General features: G+C 36.9%; 2 protein-coding genes across 2 annotated transcripts; one reads left to right on the top strand and one right to left on the bottom strand.

Moving 5' to 3' along the window:
• Positions 1–3,892: 3,892 nt before the first annotated feature.
• Positions 3,893–5,008, top strand: GCK72_022332 (uncharacterized protein; the record flags this gene model as incomplete). The annotated part of the gene is made up of 4 exons (XM_053734764.1): positions 3,893–3,938; positions 4,065–4,416; positions 4,466–4,681; positions 4,921–5,008. The coding sequence occupies 4 exons, from the start codon at positions 3,893–3,895 to the stop codon at positions 5,006–5,008; spliced, it is 702 nt and encodes a 233-aa protein (XP_053578330.1).
• Positions 5,009–8,429: 3,421 nt separating this feature from the next.
• On the bottom strand, positions 8,430–13,135 carry GCK72_022331 (uncharacterized protein; the record flags this gene model as incomplete). The annotated part of the gene is made up of 24 exons (XM_053734763.1): positions 8,430–8,497; positions 8,546–8,599; positions 8,648–8,704; positions 9,037–9,126; positions 9,184–9,252; positions 9,301–9,360; positions 9,408–9,467; positions 9,531–9,587; positions 9,631–9,687; positions 10,129–10,224; positions 10,273–10,338; positions 10,437–10,520; positions 10,594–10,659; positions 10,721–10,795; positions 10,844–10,906; positions 10,953–11,018; positions 11,073–11,126; positions 11,198–11,281; positions 11,329–11,367; positions 11,544–11,633; positions 11,718–11,955; positions 12,832–12,903; positions 12,953–13,027; positions 13,076–13,135. 24 exons carry the CDS (start codon positions 13,133–13,135, stop codon positions 8,430–8,432), a joined length of 1,800 nt encoding a protein of 599 aa, XP_053578329.1.
• Between the last annotated feature and the right edge of the window lie 11,107 nt (positions 13,136–24,242).

The raw sequence follows: 24,242 nt of genomic DNA, 5'->3' as shown, positions 1-24,242 counted from the left end.
CTTTCCGCTTTTCGATTTACCGCATCGTTCCCATTTTACCGCTCCTCCTAATTAGACAAAAGAAAGGAACGCTTGTAGTCATAACACTCCCCCTTTTTTGCGGTGTCTCTTTTTCTTGATGATCACACACTATATTACTATAAAGAAAATTGTGGTGCACTGAAATTTTGAAAATATTAGTGCAAATAAGGACAAAAAGGCCGCGACGGGGTCAAGTATATAGAAACAGCTGAAAGACAGATGTTCGATCCCATGAAAACAAAATTTCATTTCTCAATGGTTACAAATATTTATATTCCAGTGTTGACAACCAGAAAACATTTCAGCGTACTAAAATTCAAAAAAGTCAGAACGCGCTCTTACTGTGCATTACAGTAATTTAATTAGCAGACCATGGGAAAACAGACAATGACAAAAGACAGTATTATTCAAAACATGTTTTCGACGCTTGTCGTCTAGTCTCCGCTATTATTACCACTCCAATCATGACGATTCTCCGTCAAATCTAGCTGAGAATACCAGAATGAGACCACATTTGTGTCCTTCCACTCGAAAATCTCGAATATCTTCCAGTTTATTCCTCATAGTATGCTCATCCTCGGATGTTATTCCAGATTGCAACGTTCAAAGGTTACATGTTATGGAATGATATGCACCAAGTGACTCATGGTGACCGGTGTTGCGTATCGGAACAAAAAAAGTTTTTGAAAACTTTTTTTGATAACGAATGTCTGGCAGAAATTGGTCAACCGTTAGCTGATTTATTTTTGTAGTTTTCTGCTTCATTCTCATGAATGTGAAGTAGCAGTTCTCTTTATTAGCCACGCTATTGGTTACTAAATCACGGGACAAGAGAATTTATGTATTTTATTTTTACCTTGATATTTTTGCATTCTTTTTTAAACAAAATCGTTTCGTGTTCTCAGTTTTTCAACCTTGAGACATCATTTATGGATCTCTCGTTCTCGTAAAATTTTGTTTTGGTCCTTGTGCTTTTGACGATTTTTCAACCAAACAAGCAGTTTTTAACCTATAATTAGAGGAAAAAGAGCGTGCTACACACCGCTTCCATAATAGTGTGAATCCCATATACCTTCCAATTATCATGCAGCAAAGCGAGAAAACATTGAGATACGTTTGATCGGTCTGATTGAGTAGAGTATTGAAATGTTTAAAAATTTTGTCTGATCGTGTTACTCTTGTCTTTTCAACTTAGCCTACAGTATCTATTCTCCAATTTTCGACCGTTTTTTCAAGTCTTTCTTTTTGAATCTTATTTTCGCTCACTTGCCTTATTGTTCATTCATTGACCTTATTTTTATTTCTAAAAGTATAATCCATGTTAGGAAAAAATGAAATGCGATTTTGATTTTTCTTCTTCTCCTTCATCTTTTTGTTACATCATTTTTCCTACTGGTATACAATACTTGTCACGCCGCTGCTTTTTTCTCTCTTTCCCCTTTTCTCACGAACGTCATCAACACACATCTTTGGCCGCGCTCTCGGTGCCGTCGCACTCTTTATCAGCCTCTAGCTTATTGATTTTGGCTCCATGCTGAGCTGCGGGCAGGAGACCTTCCGTTATCATGCACGAATAGTGCGATATCAACAGAAGGCCACGGACACACACACACACTCACGCGGCACTTTCATGTTGCGCCGCCCCCCACTAACACAATCATAATGGATGTGAGTTGCTCACAAAACGAGAGCCTAGAAGACGACAGAGTTAAGGACACAGAGATAAAAAGAGAGGAAAAAGAAGGGGCGGGGTTATAAAACCCATAAGGATACTGAAATTGAAAATAATGGGACTTGAAACAAAATCGAGATTCGAGCAATAGGGTTCCAAATTGATATAAGATTGACTGAATTTTCGGAACAAGGTTTTGATAAGAATGACAGTACGTACTGTTATACCTTTGTGTTTTTAGCCTTCTGTGAGATTTACCGTCACTTAAACACTTCCCAACCTATTATCAAACCAACCTTCAATACGTACTCTCCCTATTCTCTTTCTTCCCATCGCGTCTGACATGTGTCGCCTACCTGCGCCTATTCATCACAAGAAAAACAAAAATCAACTCAGCGTACTAAAATGCAAAAAAGTCAGAACGTGTTGTTACTGTGCATTACAGTAATTCAATTACCAGACCATGGGAAAAGAGACAATGACAAAAGACGGTAATATTCAAACATGTTTTCGACGCTTGTCGTCTCGTCTCCGCTATTATTGCCACTCCAATCATGACCATTCTTCGTCAAATCTAGCTGAGAATACCAGAACGTGCCCACATTTGTGTCCTGTTCCACTTGGAAATTTCGAATATCTTTCAACTTTTGCTTCAAAGTACCGTATAGTCATCCCCGGTCGTTATTTTGATTTTGAACGTACGAATGTTTTGTTTATGGTTTGAAATGATATGCACCAAGTGACTCATAATGACCGGTGTTGCGTATCGGAATAAAAAACGTTTTTGAAAACTTTTTTTGATAACGAAAGTTTGACAGAAATTGGTCAACCGTTAGCTGATTCATTTTTGTAATTTTTCTGCTTCATTATCAGCATTTTTCAGTTGTGGTAGTAGTAGTTATGTTTACTACACGACACGGTGAAAAAAATTTCGGGATATGATAACTTATATATTTTCTTTTTACCTTGATATTGTTTCCTTACTTTTGTAAACAAAATCGTTTTGTGCTCTCAGTTTTTCAACCGTGATACTTCATTTATGGATCTCCCGTTCTCGCAATATTTTGTTTTGGTCCTTGTGCTTTTGACGGTTCTTTAACCAAACAAGCAGTTTTTAACCTATAATTAGAGCAAGAAGAGCGGAGACAAACATCTTTAATAATAGTGTGAATTCCATTTACCTTCAAATCATAAGACAGGGAAGCGAAAACACAAGGAGAGCAGTTTGATCGATCTGTTTGAGTAGAGGATTGAAATGTTGGAAGATCTTGTCTGTTCGTGCTACTATTGTCTTTTCATCCTAGTCTACAGTATCTCTGTTCTAGTTATCTACCGTTTTTAACACTCATTTTTTTCCAATGTTTCCTGTGAACGTTTTTACTTCCGCCCTATGTTCTTATGTTTTGAAGAAAAGAGCATCAAGTGACTCACAGTAACCAGTGTTGCGTATCCGGGCTGAAAAAGTTTTGAAAAAGTTTTTTTTGAATTTTACGCTTGGATAACATTTTTTCAACCGTGACTCGATTTCCAAGTCAGATCTTGTTGTTTTTGTTAGAGAAAGTATTGCTTTGTTTCTTTGAAACTTTTGAAGTGTGATACGGAAGTGTCTGATACAGTATTCGGTAGTTAGCGTATGGGCATAATGGAAACTTATCTTGCTTCCTCATTTTTGTGCACAGTATTCTAGAGGTGTACTTAACTTAACATTTTTCAATATTCATCCTACTTAAGCTTTTGAATGTGTGATCCAGATTCATTTCCTACTATCAGAACCAGTAAAAGAGCCTTATAAACCAATCTTTTCTATAACCTTTTTTCATCTGAATATATTGTTTTGGTTTTTGTGCTCTTGGCGATTCTTTATTTCAACAAACCGCTATAACCTATAATTTCACCGAGACAAGCGTAAGACACACCTCTTTAATAATAGTGCGCACACTTAGTACCTTCAAATTATAATCTTGAGAAGCGGGAACAGATGAAAAGGGATGATTCAAAGCTCTCATCATTCGCCTTTTTTTTGAAACATCTGTCATTCCTACTAGACACCCCCGTGGTTCCTTTTTCGTTTGTTAGACTAACTATTCACAAAGTATCGTCCACATTTTCTCAATATTTGTCCCATTTTTTCAAATTTCAATCTCATAGACACAAAAATATCATTTCAGCACTTTTCCGAAGCTAACTTCAACTTTCGAAATGGTGCCACCAGTTCGCCGACGACCAAAGGTTCCGCGAAGAAGAGGTAAGTAAAAAGTTTGAATGTTTTTTACCTAGACTCGGTAGAATTGTGATTGTAGAGGTGTTAAAAAAATCTACGAAGCACTAAACTAGGAACCCACATTTTTAAATTGTATTGTATATGGTTTAGCCTACGCTGTCAATGCAATAGTCTACCGAAAAGCGGAACATGGTAGCCCAGAAAACTTCATTCTCACACACCCATTCCCCCGCGAGTACTTCACCGCACTGGTCGCTGGAAAGAGCTTTCACAAAACCATTGATGTTATTAAACGGTCGAAGGATCCTATCGTCCAAAAACTATACGATGCTCAATACAACTTTATAAACTGCCTGCAACAAGAAATGGAGTGTACAGAGAAGACTGCTGAGACGACGGAAGTGTTTTTGAGTGAATTGGAAGAAGCCTGGCAGACACAACTGCCTTTCAGCCAAGATGCCTACACGGCGGAATCGTATGCAGATGGATTACGTCGCGCAAAGTATGCAACTAGGTATTTAGCGTCAGGTTTCAAGTGATTTTTTTTATAGAGAAAGAGATGTTAACCGCGAGCGGATGTTTAAGGAAACTGGTAGAGAGTATAAACCGAATGAAGAAGAGAAGATAGAACGTCAATATCAGGAACAAGTATCCGCCGAGCGCGAGCGAAACAAAAAACGTGAGAAAAGTTTTAGAGGACATCTTCCAAAAAATCGTCAAAGAAATATTAAAGAGGAGAAACAGGAGGAACTAAAACACTTGTTGAAGTAAGTTGAAGTTTTTCCGATGTCAAATCATGAAAAATGTGAGTAGGGTTATTAGTTTGACGGTATCTCTGAAAACTGAAACATATTTCTTTTTAAAATCGTATTTGACCCCAAATCATTCTATATTCACATTTAAATAACTTGTTCAAGTTTTGACTGTCGTTGATGATACGTATCTGTATAGTGTTAGGCTCAAAGTATCTCAAAGTATGTAGAAATTAGAAAAAACTTTTTTCCAGAAAAACCTTGCACTTACTAGTCAAGTGCCCACGTTGTGGAGTGCACATGGGTTTGGCAGAATTCACCTCAGTTAAATACGATGATTAACTACAACTTATGCAATGGACACCTTGGGAAACCCCTTCTTACTTTTTTATACCATTCTCAATTATTTTCAAAAGGTGTGATACTTTCATATGTATGATTCGATGCAGACTTCTTGGGACAACTGAAAATCGTTTCTGATGTGAGGGATGTTCGTGGTGCTCAGAACACTCTTTGGGGAAGTGGGAACATATTTTACAAGAATTTCTACTTTTCATCTCTAAACTAACATGGGAATGACCCGGGGTGTCCCCCCTGAAATTTTCCCATATTTTGTATATAAGTAGTGTCTGACGTAACTAAGAAAAATCCAAAATTATAGCTGCGCTCTCGGAGGTTTCGTAGAGTTACACAACTTTTTTGAAAATTTTCAAAAATTTCGATGTCTCCACTTTGAGAACTCGTAACTTTTTGAGTTTTTGAGCTACCGTAATGGTTTTAAGCTCATTCGATAGGTAATAACATCGACTTCAAAAATTTCTCTTTGAGCACCTATCGAAAAACTTAGCTACAGTTGAAAATGTGAAAAAATCATCAGTGTGAGGTAACGATAAATGCCAAATTTCGACAATCGGGGAACTGGGGACTACCACCTGCATACTCCTTACTCCAAGTTATGTCTGTATACGTGTCCAAATATAGGTCGAGCCTTTGAGTTACAGGAGTTATTTCAGTTTTTCTGAAAGATTTCAACTTTTTCACGTACCCTTATACGTTCAATTTTCATCAAAAAATAAGAACAATGGCGAAGTAACAAAAAAGAGGCTATAGCAGAAAATTTTGCATTAACTAGCCATGTCTGTTGTTTTTTGGTGCTGTAACTTCAATATAAACATGGCTCAATTTTGGACCACAGAACGTATACGTGAAAAAGCTGAAATTTTTCAAAACAACTGAAATAACTCCTGTAACTCAAAGGCTCGACCTATATTTGGGCACGTACGCAGACATAACTCAGACTGAGGAGTACGCAGGTGGTAGTTCCCAGTTCCCCAATTGTCGAAATTTGGCATTTATCGTTATCTCACACGGACGATTTTTTTCACACTTTCAACTGCAGCTCAGCAGGTTTTGTTTTTCGGTAAGTGCTCAAAGAGGAGTTTTTGAAGTCGGTGTCATTACCTATCGAATGAGCCTAAAACCATCACGGTAGCTCAAAAACCCAAAAAGTTACGAGTTCTCAAAGTGGAGACATCGAAATTTTTGAAAATTTTCAAAAAAGTTGTGTAACTCTACCAAACCTCCGAGAGCGCAGCTATAATTTTGGATTTTTCTTAGTTACGTTAGACACTATTTCTGAACAAAATATGGGAAGATTTCAGGGGGGACACCCCGGGTCATTCCCATGTAAATAGTAAAAGTGTACCACCACACATCTTTTTTGGCTCTGTTTTTGCAAATTTTTTACACTTTTCGAAATTTTCGAAACCCTCTATGAGGTTTTTCAATTGTCATGTGAATTTTGCATCAAACCATGTACATAAAATATCAAACATTTTGAAAATGGTTCCATCCTCCATCATTATTTGCTCTTCTGACCCTGTGGCCCAGTAATCCGATAATTGATTTTAATTCTTTGGCAATAATTGTGTGTATACAGTAGTGGCAATGAAGAATTCGAAACTTGCAGTTTTTAGTTGAAAATTGTCAACTTTGTGACTGTGACAAGGCCCTTCTGATAGTATCACAATATTGATTTTTATGGAGTGAATAGATCACACATAGAGTTTCATTTTTGTAGTTGACAACTGTTTTGAACGGGCACATTTCAAAAAGTTATCAATCCGCAAAGTGTTTCCTTGCTATTTTTGCACTTTTTCAGTGGAGATTTTCGAGCAATTAACATTGACGATTGATAACTTCTTAGGATTTGCCCGTACAAAAAAATTGTCAACTATAAAATGAAGCTCTATTTGTGATCTATACACTCCATGAAAAATCAATATTGTGAGACTATCAGGGAGGCCGTGTCACAGTCACAAAGTTGACCATTTTTAACTAAAAACTGCAAGTTTCGCATTCTTTATGTTCAGTGATGTATTTATATTGCTTCTCGAAACTTTCCAGCATAATATTTTTATTGAAACACTCCAAGTCAAATTTTCCTCTAAACCTTTATTTTTAATTCCCCTTCCTTTTCTCTTTTTTGATTGGAAAATATGGCATATACCTTCACAGATCTCATTTACAATCTCCCAGATCTTCTGACTTTTTCATGATGTTATCAGAGTACCTGTTCATTTATTTGCTTTGTTTTATGATAACTTCATGTTTAAATGTAGTTTTATTTCTGTTCTTGAAGATTTCTCATCCAAACGTTTCTATGAACATTTTCCCAACCGATTCTACACCATAATTTCTTTTCCTCTTCCTTCTCAACTCTTTCTTTCCATATTCCTTCACAAACTCCCTGATATTTTCAAAATGTATTCTGTTGCCCTTTTCCAATTATTTTGTTTCCTTTCTCACTTTCCAAATTCAGTTTTGTCTAAATAACTTATTTGTTTTCCTTCGAAAAGTAAGACATGTAAACGACATGGAATTTTCTGAATCTCAGTTGAACACAATAATTCCAAAGCTAATATCCCATTCCTGACAACAACTTATTGATTATTTTTTATCCTCTGTCTCTCTTTCCTGTCACAATTATATTATACATATGTATATCACACACATCTCATTCTTTTCGCAATATTTGTAAAATTTGAATCTATTCTATAATGTATTCTCCGTGTTTTCCTATTTGACTCACAAGAATAAAAATAGTTATCGCAGAAGTTATGACCGCTTTTTACAAAAATTCATTTAAAAAAAAACAATTTACTAGAAACCAAATATTTTAACAACCAAAAATTAAAGAAACAACATTCAATTATTATTATTATTATTATTATTATTATTATTATTATTATTATTATTAATATTATTGGGTTGGTTGCGATGATTATTCCATCGCTCTTCGAACACCCTCTCCGACATTATCTCCTCCCCCAACATTTGCGCATCATATCCTAAAGAATGACATGTAAAATAATGATGGAGTTGCAGATTAAGATAGATATCACTAGAACAAAACTTTCAAATTGATTTCGAATCTATATTCTGTTCTTGCTAAACTATCTTGTAAAAATTATATTTGCGTTTTTGTGACTTTTCAGTTCAAAAATTAGCGTTTTCAAGCCATGTATTTTTCGCTCATCATAAGCAACGACTACATTGAAAATACATGTGTGCTATAAAAAGTTGTAAACATTGTTGAGAATTTTGAAAAAGTTAACTTTAGCACTGAACAAAATCACAAAAATTCAAAATACTTTTTTCGCGAGCTCGTTTAGCAAAAACGAAAAACGAAAATGTGATCAGTGCTGAATCTCTGTTCTAGTAATGTATATCTGAACCGATAACTCCATCTCAAGCCAGGATCTTAGCTAGTATATGTATATATAATTTTTGAAAACATACTCTGCATGAAGAATCGGAGCCGATATTGAACTGAAAAAATACAACATTTTGAGAATATGAGAAATATTTGGATCTTACCCTGTTGGCTATTGAAGTTCACTTCTTGCTCTTCGACGCGGTCCTCGGGAGGGCCTGAAAAATAGAGAATGACTCAACAAATTTTGAATATTCATCTCTCACCGTATTGGGGGCTGCCTGGAGAATATGGTCGCCACTGTTCTTCTGGATCTTCCACCACTAAAAACTACGATTCGACAGAATAGTGTTATGAAGGGGCGAATGGGATGTGGCATCCAAATTACAATAAAGGGAAAACTTGTAACAGCGGAAAATTGAAGGGCTCATAACATTTTGGAAATTTCAGTAAAACGCTTCTGGCACATAACAACTTGATTTCTAAAATGAAGTATAGCAAAACACAGATGTTTGATCCATTTTGAGATATTTTATCGATATTCATAAAGAGAAACCTCATAAAAATTAATTTGAAAGTTTCTTGACAATTTCGAAAGTTTTCGAAACATAATTAGTTAAGGGGGCTACTCAAAAAGTGTCTTTTTATCCCTCACCTCGTTCATTGTCCTCCTGAACTCTCAATTCTTCCCGAGCGATTTCTCGTGGTGGTTCCTCCTCTACGCCGCCGTTTTCCTCACCAGGGCCTGAAAATTAGAGAATGACTCAACCAATCTAGAATATTAATCTCTCTATAAGCTTACCAATGTAACCTGGGCTGCCAGGTTCTGAATATTGAGGACTTTCCGGTGTTTGTGGCCGCTCTGGTCCAACTGAAATTCGAAACATTATTTTTCTATACTGTTTTTAGATTCACTCACGCATTCTCAGCCGGAACTCATCGAGATCACGCCAGAAAGTTTCCACGTCAGGGCGCGGGACTGAAAATTAGATAAGTGCAACAAAAAAACAATTTGTGATAACTCACAGTGGTCATCTACTCGAAGCACCGCACGATAGAGCTCGGCGTCCCTCACAATGCCCTCGTCTGAAATTTTTTGATCACGTATATAATGAAAGTTTTGTTTAATTGATTTTAAAGTTAACTTACTCAAGTGGTTGGTGATGTGGTAGTTGAACCACAATAAAAACGACTCGTCGATGGGCACTGAAATTTACACTGCGCATTTTACTTCATTTTCAGAACTTACTATGCTCTCTGAATATGAATGGAGCAGGTGGGGCTCCATGCGGATGACGTTGGAGAACTGAAAATTAAAATTATATGAAAATTAAACTGAAATTAAGACAGTTACCGCGTCGACGCAACAGAATAGCCTGAGCAGTCCCTCTGTTTCGACGATGATGCTCCTGGTGGTGCTGTGGTGGTTGTTGAGCTCAAAAGAATATATTGAAATTTTCGTTTTTTCCGGTAACTTCTTTCGGTAACTTCTTTTTTTGATTTTGTAAGATAAAATAGTAGAAAATCGAGCAAAAAATTAAAACCCACTTCTAAAAATTGAGCAAAAGAATTAAAATTCACGCAAAAATGGGGTTTGCATGTCCAAGTTTGGATTTTTCAGCTTTCAGCGACTGCCAATTAAAACTAGTATCAAATATCTTATTGTCTGCCGATTCAATAGGTATTAGATTCAGCTTAACAAACATTTAGACAGATTTTGCCTAACGACTATGTTTTGCTTGCTCACCTTGATTTTGTTGTGGGAGGTATTCAATCACCGCCACTCCATTTTCCTCTCGAATTCTAGGCGGAGGAAGCATTGGAATATCCGGCTCTTGACGATCTAAAATATGGAACTGAATTTATATCGTACACAGAAAAAAGTTAGTACCTTGATGGCCTCCGTGATTTTCGTGCCAGTTGATTTGTGGCTGGAGGTTTTGGTGTGGGTGGTGTTCTGAAATTCAATAGTTCTTATAATTTTTTATATCAGTTAGATGATTTTAACTTTTACGGTGATAACTAAATTTATATCGTACATAGAAAAAATAATACCTTGGTGTTCTCCATGATCAGCCCGATTCTCGTCCCAGTTTCCGTCTTGCTGACGGTGGTCCACTTCGTGGTGTTGGTGGTGTGCTGAAATTAAACATTTGTTTAATTTCTTTAGCCTGTTAGATTGCACTTGGAAAACTGAAGTTTAAACTAGTACCTTGATGACCTCCGTGGTTCTCGTGCCAGTTGATTTGTGGCTGCCGGTTCTGGTGTGGGTGGTGGGCTGAAATTAAAAGTTATTTGAATTTATTTTATTAGTTATTTTATATTGTTTTAAAACTTACGGTGATAGTGCTCATGATAATGCTGGTAGCGCTGATTCTGTTGGTCATTCCCTTGATGTACATGGTCTTGAAGAGCTGAAATTTTGAACTATATTCATGTCGTACTTAAGGAAAAATTAGCACCTGGATTTCCATACCAGTTGCCTAGGTGGTGGTGTTGCTCCATGTCATAATGTTGGTGGAGTGCTGAAACTCGAAGGTTATTCGAATTTTTATTGAAAAAAGTTAATACCTTGATGACCTCCGTGGTTGTTGTGCCAGTAGACTTGTGGTTGACGGTTTTGGTGTGGGTTTTGTTCTGAAATTCAAAGGTTATTTATATTTTATAATTTCAAATTGTTATAACACTTACGGTAATTGTGATAGTGATGGTGTTGCTGGTATATTTGTTCCTGGTGGTAGTGATCTGGAATTTTTGAAGTTTTAAAAGAAGACAACCTTTTTGAGGAATTTAAAAAAGTAATTTTTTTTACTTACGATGGTTCTGTGGCATCATTTGTCGCCCCATCGCCATATCAATAATATTTTGTTCTATTCCTCGGATCATCTCTTCCACTCGGCCTGAAATTTGAATGAATTATTAAAGATAATCAAAATTTCTGACTTACGGAGTCGTTCCTCCATACTTTCCTCCTCTTGATTGCGATCTGAATTTGAATGGTACATATTGGGATTTTAAAATAAATAAGACCATGTTTTTTGCTGACAACTAGCCAACTTATTAGCAAATTACACCGGCGACATTTTAGTCGTTTACTTTCTAAAAGTATGCGGACACCAGGACATACAGACAAACAGACAGAACATACAAGTACTAACTTACTTTGAACTTGATCTTGTTCCCGATGACCATTCTGTGGAGGTGACAGACCCCGCCTCTCGTTTTCTTGATGACGTGGAAAACGGTCTTGGCCTTAAAACTCCAAAAATTACTTTTCAGTTTCAACGAAAATTGGAAATTGGAAACTTTTAAATTTCTATTTTTTTATAAACTAACCTCGGCCTCCACGAATTTCTCTGGGAGGTGATTGCCTTTGGTTTCCTCCCACATCGTCCTGTTGGAAAATGGCGTTGGCGTGTTGGGCAACATATTCAAGGTGAGCTGGAAACTTCTTTTTTTTCGTTAATTGCATACATTTAGATACCTTCTCGTCGATTCGGTAGTGACTGCACCCGTCTTCCATCACGACCGACACGACGGACACGAATATGAGAGGAATCTCTGTTACGGCGAGCTGAAAACTTGAGTTATTCGTTCTGAAGGGGTGGAAAACTTCACGAAAATATAGTTACCTTATCAGAAAGGAAAAAGTTCAGATTATTGTAGAACCTCCAATAGTGGTGTCTGCAGTAATGCTTACTGAACGCGAGATATCTTTTTTTCTCGAAGAAGATTGCAAAAAGTTGCAAAAAGACAAAATATAGGTGAACATTTTCAAAAAGTTTTTTTAGTAGAAAAAATAGATATTTCTCAAGGCAGTTGAGATATTGTGCACCAAACTCTTACTACTGGGGCACCCCTATGAATTAGACGTTTTACGGTATTATATTGGACTTTTTCAAAAAAGTTTTTTTACGTGTTCATTATGGTCAAGAAAGTCTTACTAAGATTTACTGGAATCACACGAAATCCGGATAATCAGTTTTCAAACAAGAAACTTATCTACATATAGTTTCAATTTGTCAAAATCCGGTATTTTTTTCAAAACATTTTAATTTAAAGAGGTTAGCGGATCTCCATTTAATTTTAACAAAAAATTAATTCTCTAACTCTGTGTGTTCGATCGATCACATATATAATCTTTTAATCCGATCTGAAACCAGTTGACACTAGGCTTGCTCTTTCTCAGTTTGCCTACCAAGTTATGGCAATGAAGCGCTCTCTTCTATAGTTTTGTTTGAGTCAGATAAGAACTTGAGGTTTTTTTCCCATGTTCTTCTTTTTTTTAATAAAAATCAGGCCTCTAGATACCTACAGAATTGTTCCTTTTTCGTATTTTTATAGTTTTATTTGTTTTTCCCCACTTCGAAAATCTCCCACCCTTTACTGCTACGCGGCGGTTGCAGCCCCTTCATCTACACAATTTGGGTGTGGCGCCCAAAAAACTCACCTCCACCGTTTCGATGCGTAGCGCGTCCTTCGCTTTCATTTCTTCTGCGGCGGCGGCGGCGAAGTGAACGGCCTGAGAAGAATATTTCAGTGTGAATTTTGGTTACTCGCAAAAAACTCACCAGAGGAGTCACTGGACGACGAGTTGCTTCGATATGGCACGTCGTTGTGGTCCTTACGGCGGTTAGGACGGCGGTCTGAAAATGTTCGAACCTTGAATAATGTTATAAATTTGAAATACTGACCTCGAGAATTACTTCGAGAGCGGCTCCGTCTTCCACCCATACCGTTTCGTGGACCGGCATTGTAGTTGGGCGGTTGTGCGACTTCCATCACTTTGAATTAGTCTTTTCACTGTAAAAGTACATTTTGGTTTGCGAAAATTTAAGAAATAACAGAGATAATTAGCGATGAGTGACAATGAGAGGAATAATAGAAGAAACATTTGAGTTTTTATTTTTCCAGTTGTGCCGCTCTCGATTGAAAATAGGCGGGTGTCTTTTTTTTTGAGAATCGGTTCAACCTGTCTTCCGAGAATTACCGGAGAAAAACGAAAATCAAATTTTAAAAACATCAAAAGGTGAAATAAATGAAGATAAACAAACGACTCTCATAACATCAGATGTAAATTGTTTCAACAAGAAAAAAGGAACAGCTGCCGCATTTGAGGACAAAAAAGGAGGAGAAGAAGAAGAAATTGGAGGGAGGGGGGGGGGGGAAGGGGTGTTGAAAGATATGGGGGGGGGGGGGGGTCGAGAAGTGTGAAAAGAAAGCAGAAACAGAAAAGGGGAACGTGTTACATCTTCACAAAAAAAGGACTTTTTGGGATTAGGATTAAACTAATCGGGCACGAAAAAAACTCGAAGAAATTTTGGATTACGTGAATAATGTGTGGCTTCTGCCACCAGAACGCCACAAAATCTCCTCTTCTTGTTTACATCACCAAAAATCTGTGGTGATTTGGAAAATCTAGTAAAAGGAATTGTTCAAATACCAAAACTGTCATATTTGGGTGTTCATTACACACGTACAGAAAAAGTCAAAAGTTATGGACATTGGCCGTTTTCTCTTGGAAATATCCAAATTTAAAAGTGTGTTATGACAATACTGATTGTCATGTTCGTGAACATTCAGAACAAAATAGTCATCTTGTATTAGATACAGTATCGGTTAAAAGGTTATCGACGCAGGTTTTGTTGAAATCATCCAAATTTGAAAGGGAGTCATGATAACACTGATTGTCCCATCAAGTACTTTTTAATGAATCATACAGATCAAAAGTAGTGCTTTATTTTTGTAGTTTAAAACGTTTTTGTACGGGCACTCCTTAGAAAGTTATGGTCATTTTAAGACGACAGCTCAAAAATCGCGCTATTTTGCACTGAAGTCAATTTGAAGGGGATACATAACTAACTTTCTTAGAAATGCCCGTACAAAAAAGTGCTGACTACAAAATTTTCGCTCTATTTTCATTCTATGTATTTGATTCATTAACAACCCTCTGAATCTGGCAATCAGAATCAGTATGGCACACTCTCAAAGTTAGACATTTTCAACAGAAAACGAGCAAGGTTTATAACCTTTTGACCCGTACTACAAAACGAAGAAAAGAAAAGAGTAAAGAGAGAACAGAAAAAAGAAAGTACAGAAACCGTTCATTTCAACCCAGCTGGAGAAATGAGTGAAGTGAGCAGATCGGTGTTCAAAAAAGGGGGAAAGGGCAGAATGGCACAAAAAGAAGAAGACCGAAGAGAGAAATAGAAGAGAAATCTATCTTCTCCTTTTCTCTTTTCTGTTCGCAAAAATGACGAGAAAATTGAGGAAAAAAAGGACGGAGAAGGGAGTGCACGAATAAAAAAAGTGAAAGAGGGAAAAGAGAGACGTGTCATAGTCAAAAAACAAACAAGTATACATTTCATGGAGAAAGGAGAAGAGTGTTCGTTATTATTTATGTGAACATCGTGGAAAAGTGGAAGCACTGATAAGAAAGGATTTTTTGTTGAAAATGCAGGTAGCATCAAAAAAGGAATTAAGGAAGTTTCGCATTTTCAGGTCGGAACGAAAAGTTCTCACTCGGAAATTTCTACGTTGTTAGTTTTTTTCCTAATAGAACGCCTGCATTCACAAGCATAAGAGTTTTCGTAAAGTGATACCACATACATCAGTGTTAATAAGACCCGCCTGAAAAAATGAATGTTTTATAAAAAAAGAAGAAAAAAAGAGGAAGACTGGAGTAGGAGGTCGAGAAGAGTTTAGAAAAGGGAACATGCCATGCAAAGCACAAAATGAGGGACGGCGCAAAAGAATGAAAACGGGGGAGGAAAGAAAAAAGTGCAACGAGTGAAATGGAGAGCAGGGGTCTGAGGAAGACCCACTGTTTAAATGAAATGACTACTTCATGTTATGTTAATTGTGGACAAGTGGAGACAAAAGATATTACATCTGACTAGAAAAGTTCAAGAGATGCAATAACAATACGGAACACACTACATTTATATTTAACTGAACATATTGTTAGCGATAAAAGAAAGGCGATGAAAAGAAAATTGGTGTTCTGCCAAAAAACTGAAATAACCGCTAAATAAAAAATCCGATCGGAAAAAAACAATATGATGACAATTTATAAATGTCCCTCCCCTGTCCTTCCCTCCCCTGTCCCTCCCTCCCCTGTCCTCTCCCTCCCCTGTCCTTCCCTCCCCTGTCCTTCTTCTAAATTCGAAAAATTTATTCAAATCCTTTCTGACCTAATCGTACTACACACTCCTCCTAAACCCTTGCCAAGACCTAGTCCTCCCTCCAAGTCTATTCGCCAGCTTCGTCGTGCTCGTAGCCGTTTTACCAAGCTCCTCGCCTCTCGTCGCGCTTCTTTTACTGATATCCATTCTCTCAACTGTCTAATCCGCAATCTCTCTAAAACCATTCGTGGCAGCTACGCCAGAGCCGAGAGAACACTCTTGAAATCTCCGCATACCTCCGTTGCCCGCTCCTTAATCACCAGAAGGCTAAAGACATTATCTGGTATTCCTTCCCTCAACCACCAAGGACGTGTCGTCTGCTCTGACTCCGAGAAAGCCTCTATTTTCTTATCTTCCTTTCTTTCCAACTTCAAATCTTCTCCTCATGTTTCTTTCGTTGCTCCTCATCTCTCCTCCCCTCGCCCTTCATCTTCCCCTTTTCAGGACAATGATTTGTTCGCAGCTTGGGTTATTGAGCATTCCCTTCTTAAACTTCCTCCGCGTTGTGGCTTTTCTCCTCATCTCGCCAATTTTCTCCTTATTAAAAAATGTGCCACTTCTATATCTCTTCCTCTCTCTATAATCTTTGGTGACTCTCTCCGCTGCTCTGTAGTTCCTCGCTCTTGGAAGAAGGCGGTAGTTATTCCGGTCCACAAAAAAGGTAATCCTGGTTGTCCGGAAAACTACCGCCCCATCTCCCTCACGGACCCATTTTCCAGAATTTTTGAACGTATTTTATGTAACCGCATTAAGTTGGATTGTATCCACAAACTCTCCCCTCATCAACATGGCTTTCTTACCAATCGCTCTTGCGCTAGTTCCCTTGTCCAGGTTGTTACAAATTACAAGATAATACTCAAGACTCACGGATCTCTAGATGTTGTATTCTTTGATTTTCGTAAAGCATTCGATCAGGTTCCTCATGCTTTACTCCTCAACAAGCTTGCCTCTTTCGACATTCCCCCGCTCTTTATTTCCTGGTTCTCTGACTTCCTCTCCTCACGTTCCTTTTCTGTCAAAGTTAACAGTACCACTGATCCTTCTTCTGCTCCAATCTTCTCTGGTGTCCCTCAAGGATCCGTCTCGGGACCTTTATTATTCCTCCTCTTCATTAATGATTTGTTGATCAGCCTTCATTCAATCCCTCATCTCCACATCGCTGCTTATGCTGATGATATCAAAATTTACTCCCACCTTCCCTCCAGCCTCCAAGCAGGTATTGATTTGGTTTCCAACTGGGCAGTTTCCAACGACCTTCCCCTGGCTCATTCTAAAACTAGTTTACTCCGCTTGGGTGCTCTCAACCCCCACTACCAGTTTCACATTGTTGGCTCACCCATTCTGGTTTCCAACTCGGTTCGTGATCTAGGAATTCTCTTTGAACCTGACCTCAAGTTTTCTGCCCACATTAAAAAGTCAGTATCTCTAGCTCGTCTTCGCTCTTCCCAAATCCTCAAATCCTTCAAGTCTAATAATCCGGCATTTTACTCTTTTCTATTCAAAACATATGTTCTTCCTATTCTTGAATACGCTTCAGTCATTTTCTGTCTTGCCCCCTCCTCATCCCTCTCCAGACTTCTTGAATCCACTCTACGAACTTACTCTAGGAAAACTCTCCAACGATGCAATATCGCTTTCTCATCTTATTCGCATCGTCTAGAACTTCTCTCTATCTACTCTATAAGACACCGTAGACTCAAAGCGCAATTACTCCTCCTGTATAAATTTATAGCTGGCGCATCTCATTTTCCCAATCTCAATTCCTTTATCAGACTGTCAAGTTCTCCACGAAGACCCATGACCCTCATTTATCTCTCCCCCCTCTCCGACAATTTTTTCTCTTTTATCCTTCCCATCTGGAAAGAAAAGAAGAGAAGCCATCGTTGCCAATGTTAGTAGTTTCCTCTCCCCCTCCCAATTTGAACATCTTCTTGACTCTGCCATTACCCGGTTTTAATTAATTATTTCATCTGGTCATTTTGTTAAATACATATTATTCTTTTCTCATTTAATTTGCCTTCTTACGGTTATCTCTTCCCCCTTGCCAACTTGTCTGTCTACCCTCCTTTTTATATTTATTCTCATTCTCCGTTTCCTATGTATCATGTCATCCCTATTTTCTACTCGAAACTGTCTCGTGAGGGATCGTTTCTAGTCTTTTGAATCTATATGGTTTCCTTTTAGTCGCAATAAATTAAATTAAATTAAATTAAATAAAGACGACGCAATCAAAGAGAAAAAAGAACAAATGAAGCAAATATAACTTTTTCATTACATTTTGGTTTGACTTCAAGGTGAGATAACGACACATCTGGCACACAATTCAAGTTGGAATGGGCTCCATTCTTGCCGCGATACGTTTCTTGGAATTGGCAAACCTCGTGAAAAGAGAAATAGAGAGAAGAGGCGTTTATTACCTTTGTACACTTTTCTCAAAAAAAAACGAAAGAATCGAACTACACAGCATCCAGCTTTCAAAAAACCGACCGGGAAACTATGAAAAAGAGTCTAAAATAAGAGAAAAATATGTAAAATCAGTGAAAAAAGACGTAGCACCATCAGAACCAAATACACAACAGCCGCAAAACCTGCTCCTACTTAAAACAAAACGGAAAATTGAGGTGAAACATTAAATACGAAGAAATGGCCCATTTCTTGCAGTGTTTTGATCGAAACGGGTACGGCAACTTTGAATGGACCCGAGCTTTTACTTTCTTTTTGGTTAAACCTAAGGACATGAAGAATCCTAGGTGCCAATAACATTAATTGAACAGCTGCTACGCGACAAGATAAAAAGAAACAAATAGGGGGTGGAATATGACTGAGAAAAATGTATAAAAACTGGTTGAAAAAGAGAAAGAAGAGATCGGGAAAAAAAGCTTACTAGGGAAGGATCCCGAGTCAAGATGTAGTTCACGAGATCGTTTTGCAAAAACAGAATACATATTTAAAATCAGCGCAAAATTTCCGTTCTAGGGATATATGTCTCGACCTGCAACTCCATCTTGACTCGGGATCCTTTCCTAGTTAGTTAGAAAAGGGAGCTTAGAAAACGGTTGCTCTGGGAGAACCAAGTTCACATTTGAAGCTGCTTGGTTACAAAAAGTTTACTCCCCAACGCTACGATGAAAGGGAGAAAATGAAACTCTTTTTGGCGACATTACGGATTATTTTTAACAACAAAAAACATTTTAACGATGTTTCTGATTTCTTCTCGCTATTCTCTAAATTGAAATGATAAAACTCATATTCCATGAATTGCAAACTGTTTTTTGAATGTAAACAAAATAAACTAGCCAACAAAAAAAAGAAAGAATAAGACAATGTAGGTGAAACAGAAAGACGAGTAAAAAATGAGCGTTTATTTTTTTCCCCATAAAATAGTTGATGCAATATGACGGATGTAGCTCCTGATTTTTTCTAGCTGTTGTCCAAATGAAAATGTCAAAACATTTTATCAAAAGTTCATAGCCGTTTATCAAAATGTAGACAGAAAAAATTATACACTTTAGGGTAGAAAAAAAATGAAGAAGAAATTAGAAAACGAACGAAAAAGAAAAGGGTTGTAAAAGAGCAAATAGGAGTGGTGCTCATCAAAAAAAATGGGATTGGAAATTGCCGTGGTGCCTTGGACTACCGAGCGCTCGACGTCGAAAAGTGGAGTGACGAAAAAAAGTAGTGATCTATTTGAATATCAAAAAAATAGATTGAAGCAGAAATACTTAGATGACCTATAAAGCGTTTTTTTTTCGTTCAATATCTAGAGCAATTAATATTACGAGAGACAACATTACTTTGGTTCAAGCATGTAGTAAAGTAGCTGTCATCAACAAACCTAAAAATAAAAAAAGAAGAGTGAAAGAAATTGGGTAATACACAACACAGATGAATGAAAAAAGGAAAGTAAACTGCTTGAGAAAAGAAAAGGCGAGAAAAAAAATTATTAGCTATGCAGAAAGAAAAATAAAGAGAAATAGTACACTATGCACATGTAAAAAAAACTGAGTATTGTGCATTTTTATCAACTAGATGTAAAATTATATTGTTACAGAACGGGTATTTATACTATACTCTTCGGTCCCTGCATATTTTCTCCCATCCATATTCCTCCCCACCTATTTCTTTTGATCTAGTCGTTTGGCAGCTGTTCAATTATTCTTATTGGCACCTAAAATTTCATTTGCTCCGAGGTTTATATTTTGTGACTCTAATTGCCGTTCAAGACAGAAACGTTTGAAGTGATGATGGTGTCCTCCTTCGCAAAACGCAGTTTTCCAATTCGTAACAAATTTACACCGAAGATATGAAATTCCTTTCCATTCCATAACGCACCCATTTCCACTTCGTGATCAGCTGGTCTGTGGATGGCAAGCTGTTGGGAGATAATCCTGCACTCCTTCCATTGAATGTAGACATAGCAATGCCAACCACATCAGGTGAACACGATGAGTCTCATGAAATGCTCTTCCAGGATGTTTTGGAGATTGCAATCAAGATAATTGGACAATTTTAGATTTTTGGAATTTGACACTGTTCACATTTTTTGGGATTTGAAAGTTATGAAAACTTTACATTTCCAACTTGATAGATCAAGAGGCGTTTACTTGATTGTTAGTTTTGATTAACCACCAGCCTATCCAGACAGTTTGCGTTTTATGTTAGAAAAGCCCAAGGAGGAAGATATTGAGGTTCAAAACCCATTATTGTTTTACGTGGGCAACCCAACTCCCACCAGATGAAGATATTTTTAGTTTGACCTCTATGTATTACACTATTCTACTCTTCCATACAATAAATAAAGTTAACGAGCATATTTTCCGTGGAGATCTGAAGACGATTGACAAAACAATTGGTGAAGCCACATCTGGTCGGCATCTGGTGTAGAAACAGCATTTTGTATTAATTGCCAAATTGTAATTGAAAATAGTTTTTTTCTGATCTCTAAAAATGTTTTGAAGGCCTCCATATTTTTGCCACATACACTATATTAAGTGCCAGACATAAAAAGATCTAGGATTTTCATTAACACACACAAAATATGTAATTGCCTTATGTAAGGAAAAGATATCATAAACGTGAAACCATGATACTTTTTCGCGGGTGGCTTAGAAAACGCACGTTTTGCGGCCACGTCTTCCATCTTGAAAAACTCCTGCTCATTATCATTTTTTTGTCATCGCAGCCAGACCAGAGAAAACAGAAATTCGAAAAGTTTCCAATTTCCATGTATGTCCCAAAAGTACACAGGGTTTGCCTTGGAGAGAAGATTTTCAGGAAGGAAATTCTGTATTGCATATTTTACGAAAAAAAAGAGAGACTTGTCGGCCAAACGGAAACGGAGACATTTGACAAACGAGATTCGTCTCAATTTTCTTTGAATTCGTCTCAATTTTCTATGAAAAGTAATTATCACCATGCTCATTTTATTGACGAGCAAAACCACTTGATAGCATTCGTAGCATAGAAGAAAGCAGTGAAAAAGTGTTGTAAGAAGCAGGACAACAGGGATTTTAGATACCAAACAACTATAGGACGGCAAAAAGGAACTCGGAAACATTTTATGTGGGAAACTGTGATCATCGGGAAACATTCCAACGGGTCAAAGTGGAGGGAAGCGAAGGAGTAAAAAATGTTGGTGAAATCAACCAAATTGGAAATTGGACGGACATATCTAGAGACAATTGGAAAAAGAAGATTTTTCGAATAACAGATGAACTTCAACGTAAAAAATTTCAGATCTTGAAAACAGAGAGCGTGACATTAGAGAAGACAATACATATTTGTGTCTAAAACGTGGATGAGGATTTTGGGACATATGAAAAACGGACAACAAATTAGACAGAAAAATGAAATAAGACAGAAAATGAAATGATGACGGATGAGAAAGTGGCGACTGGCGGTATCCAATCAAGTTTTTCTTGAAACTCCCTGAAAAACGAACTATCAATTTAACATATTTCGTATCTGACCACTTTCAGGTATAATAAGTCACTATTAATAGTACCTATGTTCCATGGAAACGAAATCTCATTTTTGTAGTTGAAAATGTTTAAGCCAACTGGCAGTGTTGGACTCCTTTTGGAGTTGCCAACACTCGAGTTGGGTCCTTGTCAAATAAAGTTAATTTTTAGTATTATATCATTATAAATAGGTAATTATTAACTTTGTTTAGATGATAGGTAAGCCAACTGGCAGTGTTGGGCTCCTATTGGAATTGCCAACACTCGAGTTGGGTCCTTGTCAAATAAAGTTAATTTTTAGTATTATATCATTATAAATAGGTAATTATTAACTTTGTTTAGATGATAGGTAAGCCAACTGGCAGTGTTGGACTCCTTTTGGAGTTGCCAACACTCGAGTTGGGTCCTTGTCAAAAAAAGTTAATTTTTAGTATTATATCATTATAAATAGGTAATTATTAACTTTGTTTAGATGATAGGTAAGCCAACTGGCAGTGTTGGGCTCCTATTGGAATTGCCAACACTCGAGTTGGGTCCTTGTCAAATAAAGTTAATTTTTAGTATTATATCATTATAAATAGGTAATTATTAACTTTGTTTAGATGATAGGTAAGCCAACTGGCAGTGTTGGGCTCCTATTGGAATTGCCAACACTCGAGTTGGGTCCTTGTCAAATAAAGTTAATTTTTAGTATTATATCATTATAAATAGGTAATTATTAACTTTGTTTAGATGATAGGTAAGCCAACTGGCAGTGTTGGACTCCTTTTGGAGTTGCCAACACTCGAGTTGGGTCCTTGTCAAAAAAAGTTAATTTTTAGTATTATATCATTATAAATAGGTAATTATTAACTTTGTTTAGATGATAGGTAAGCCAACTGGCAGTGTTGGGCTCCTATTGGAATTGCCAACACTCGAGTTGGGTCCTTGTCAAATAAAGTTAATTTTTAGTATTATATCATTATAAATAGGTAATTATTAACTTTGTTTAGATGATAGGTAAGCCAACTGGCAGTGTTGGACTCCTTTTGGAGTTGCCAACACTCGAGTTGGGTCCTTGTCAAATAAAGTTAATTTTTAGTATTATATCATTATAAATAGGTAATTATTAACTTTGTTTAGATGATAGGTAAGCCAACTGGCAGTGTTGGGCTCCTATTGGAATTGCCAACACTCGAGTTGGGTCCTTGTCAAATAAAGTTCATTTTTAGGATTATATCATTATAAATAGGTAATTATTAACTTTGTTTAGATGATAGGTAAGCCAACTGGCAGTGTTGGCTCCTTTTGGAGTTGCCAACACTCGAGTTGGGTGCTTGTCAAATAAAGTTCATTTTTAGGAATATATCATTATAAATAGGTAATTATTAACATTGTTTACTTGATAGGTAAGCCAACTGGCAGTGTTGGACTCCTTTTGGAGTTGCCAACACTCGAGTTGGGTCCTTGTCAAATAAAGTTAATTTTTAGTATTATATCATTATAAATAGGTAATTATTAACATTGTTTACTTGATAGGTAAGCCAACTGGCAGTGTTGGGCTCCTTTTGGAGTTGCCAACACTCGAGTTGGGTGCTTGTCAAATAAAGTTCATTTTTAGTATTATATCAATATAAATAGGTAATTATTAACTTTGTTTAGATGATAGGTAAGCCAACTGGCAGTGTTGGGCTCCTATTGGAATTGCCAACACTCGAGTTGGGTGCTTGTCAAATAAAGTTCATTTTTAGGAATATATCATTATAAATAGGTAATTATTAACATTGTTTAGATGATAGGTAAGCCAACTGGCAGTGTTGGCTCCTTTTGGAGTTGCCAACACTCGAGTTGGGTGCTTGTCAAATAAAGTTCATTTTTAGGAATATATCATTATAAATAGGTAATTATTAACATTGTTTACTTGATAGGTAAGCCAACTGGCAGTGTTGGACTCCTTTTGGAGTTGCCAACACTCGAGTTGGGTCCTTGTCAAATAAAGTTCATTTTTAGGATTATATCATTATAAATAGGTAATTATTAACTTTGTTTAGATGATAGGTAAGCCAACTGGCAGTGTTGGGCTCCTTTTGGAGTTGCCAACACTCGAGTTGGGTCCTTGTCAAATAAAGTTCATTTTTAGGATTATATCATTATAAATAGGTAATTATTAACTTTGTTTAGATGATAGGTAAGCCAACTGGCAGTGTTGGGCTCCTATTGGAATTGCCAACACTCGAGTTGGGTGCTTGTCAAATAAAGTTCATTTTTAGTATTATATCAATATAAATAGGTAATTATTAACTTTGTTTAGATGATAGGTAAGCCAACTGGCAGTGTTGGACTCCTTTTGGAGTTGCCAACACTCGAGTTGGGTCCTTGTCAAAAAAAGTTAATTTTTAGTATTATATCATTATAAATAGGTAATTATTAACTTTGTTTAGATGATAGGTAAGCCAACTGGCAGTGTTGGACTCCTTTTGGAGTTGCCAACACTCGAGTTGGGTCCTTGTCAAATAAAGTCAATTTTTAGTATTATATCATTATAAATAGGTAATTATTAACTTTGTTTAGATGATAGGTAAGCCAACTGGCAGTGTTGGGCTCCTATTGGAATTGCCAACACTCGAGTTGGGTCCTTGTCAAATAAAGTTCATTTTTAGGAATATATCATTATAAATAGGTAATTATTAACATTGTTTACTTGATAGGTAAGCCAACTGGCAGTGTTGGGCTCCTTT

Source organism: Caenorhabditis remanei, chromosome X (genome assembly GCF_010183535.1).
Source record: "Caenorhabditis remanei strain PX506 chromosome X, whole genome shotgun sequence".
NCBI classification, from domain to species: Eukaryota; Metazoa; Nematoda; class Chromadorea; order Rhabditida; family Rhabditidae; genus Caenorhabditis; species Caenorhabditis remanei.
The sequence above is the reverse complement of the archived record's forward strand: the minus strand, read 5'-3'. Positions and strand labels throughout refer to the sequence as shown.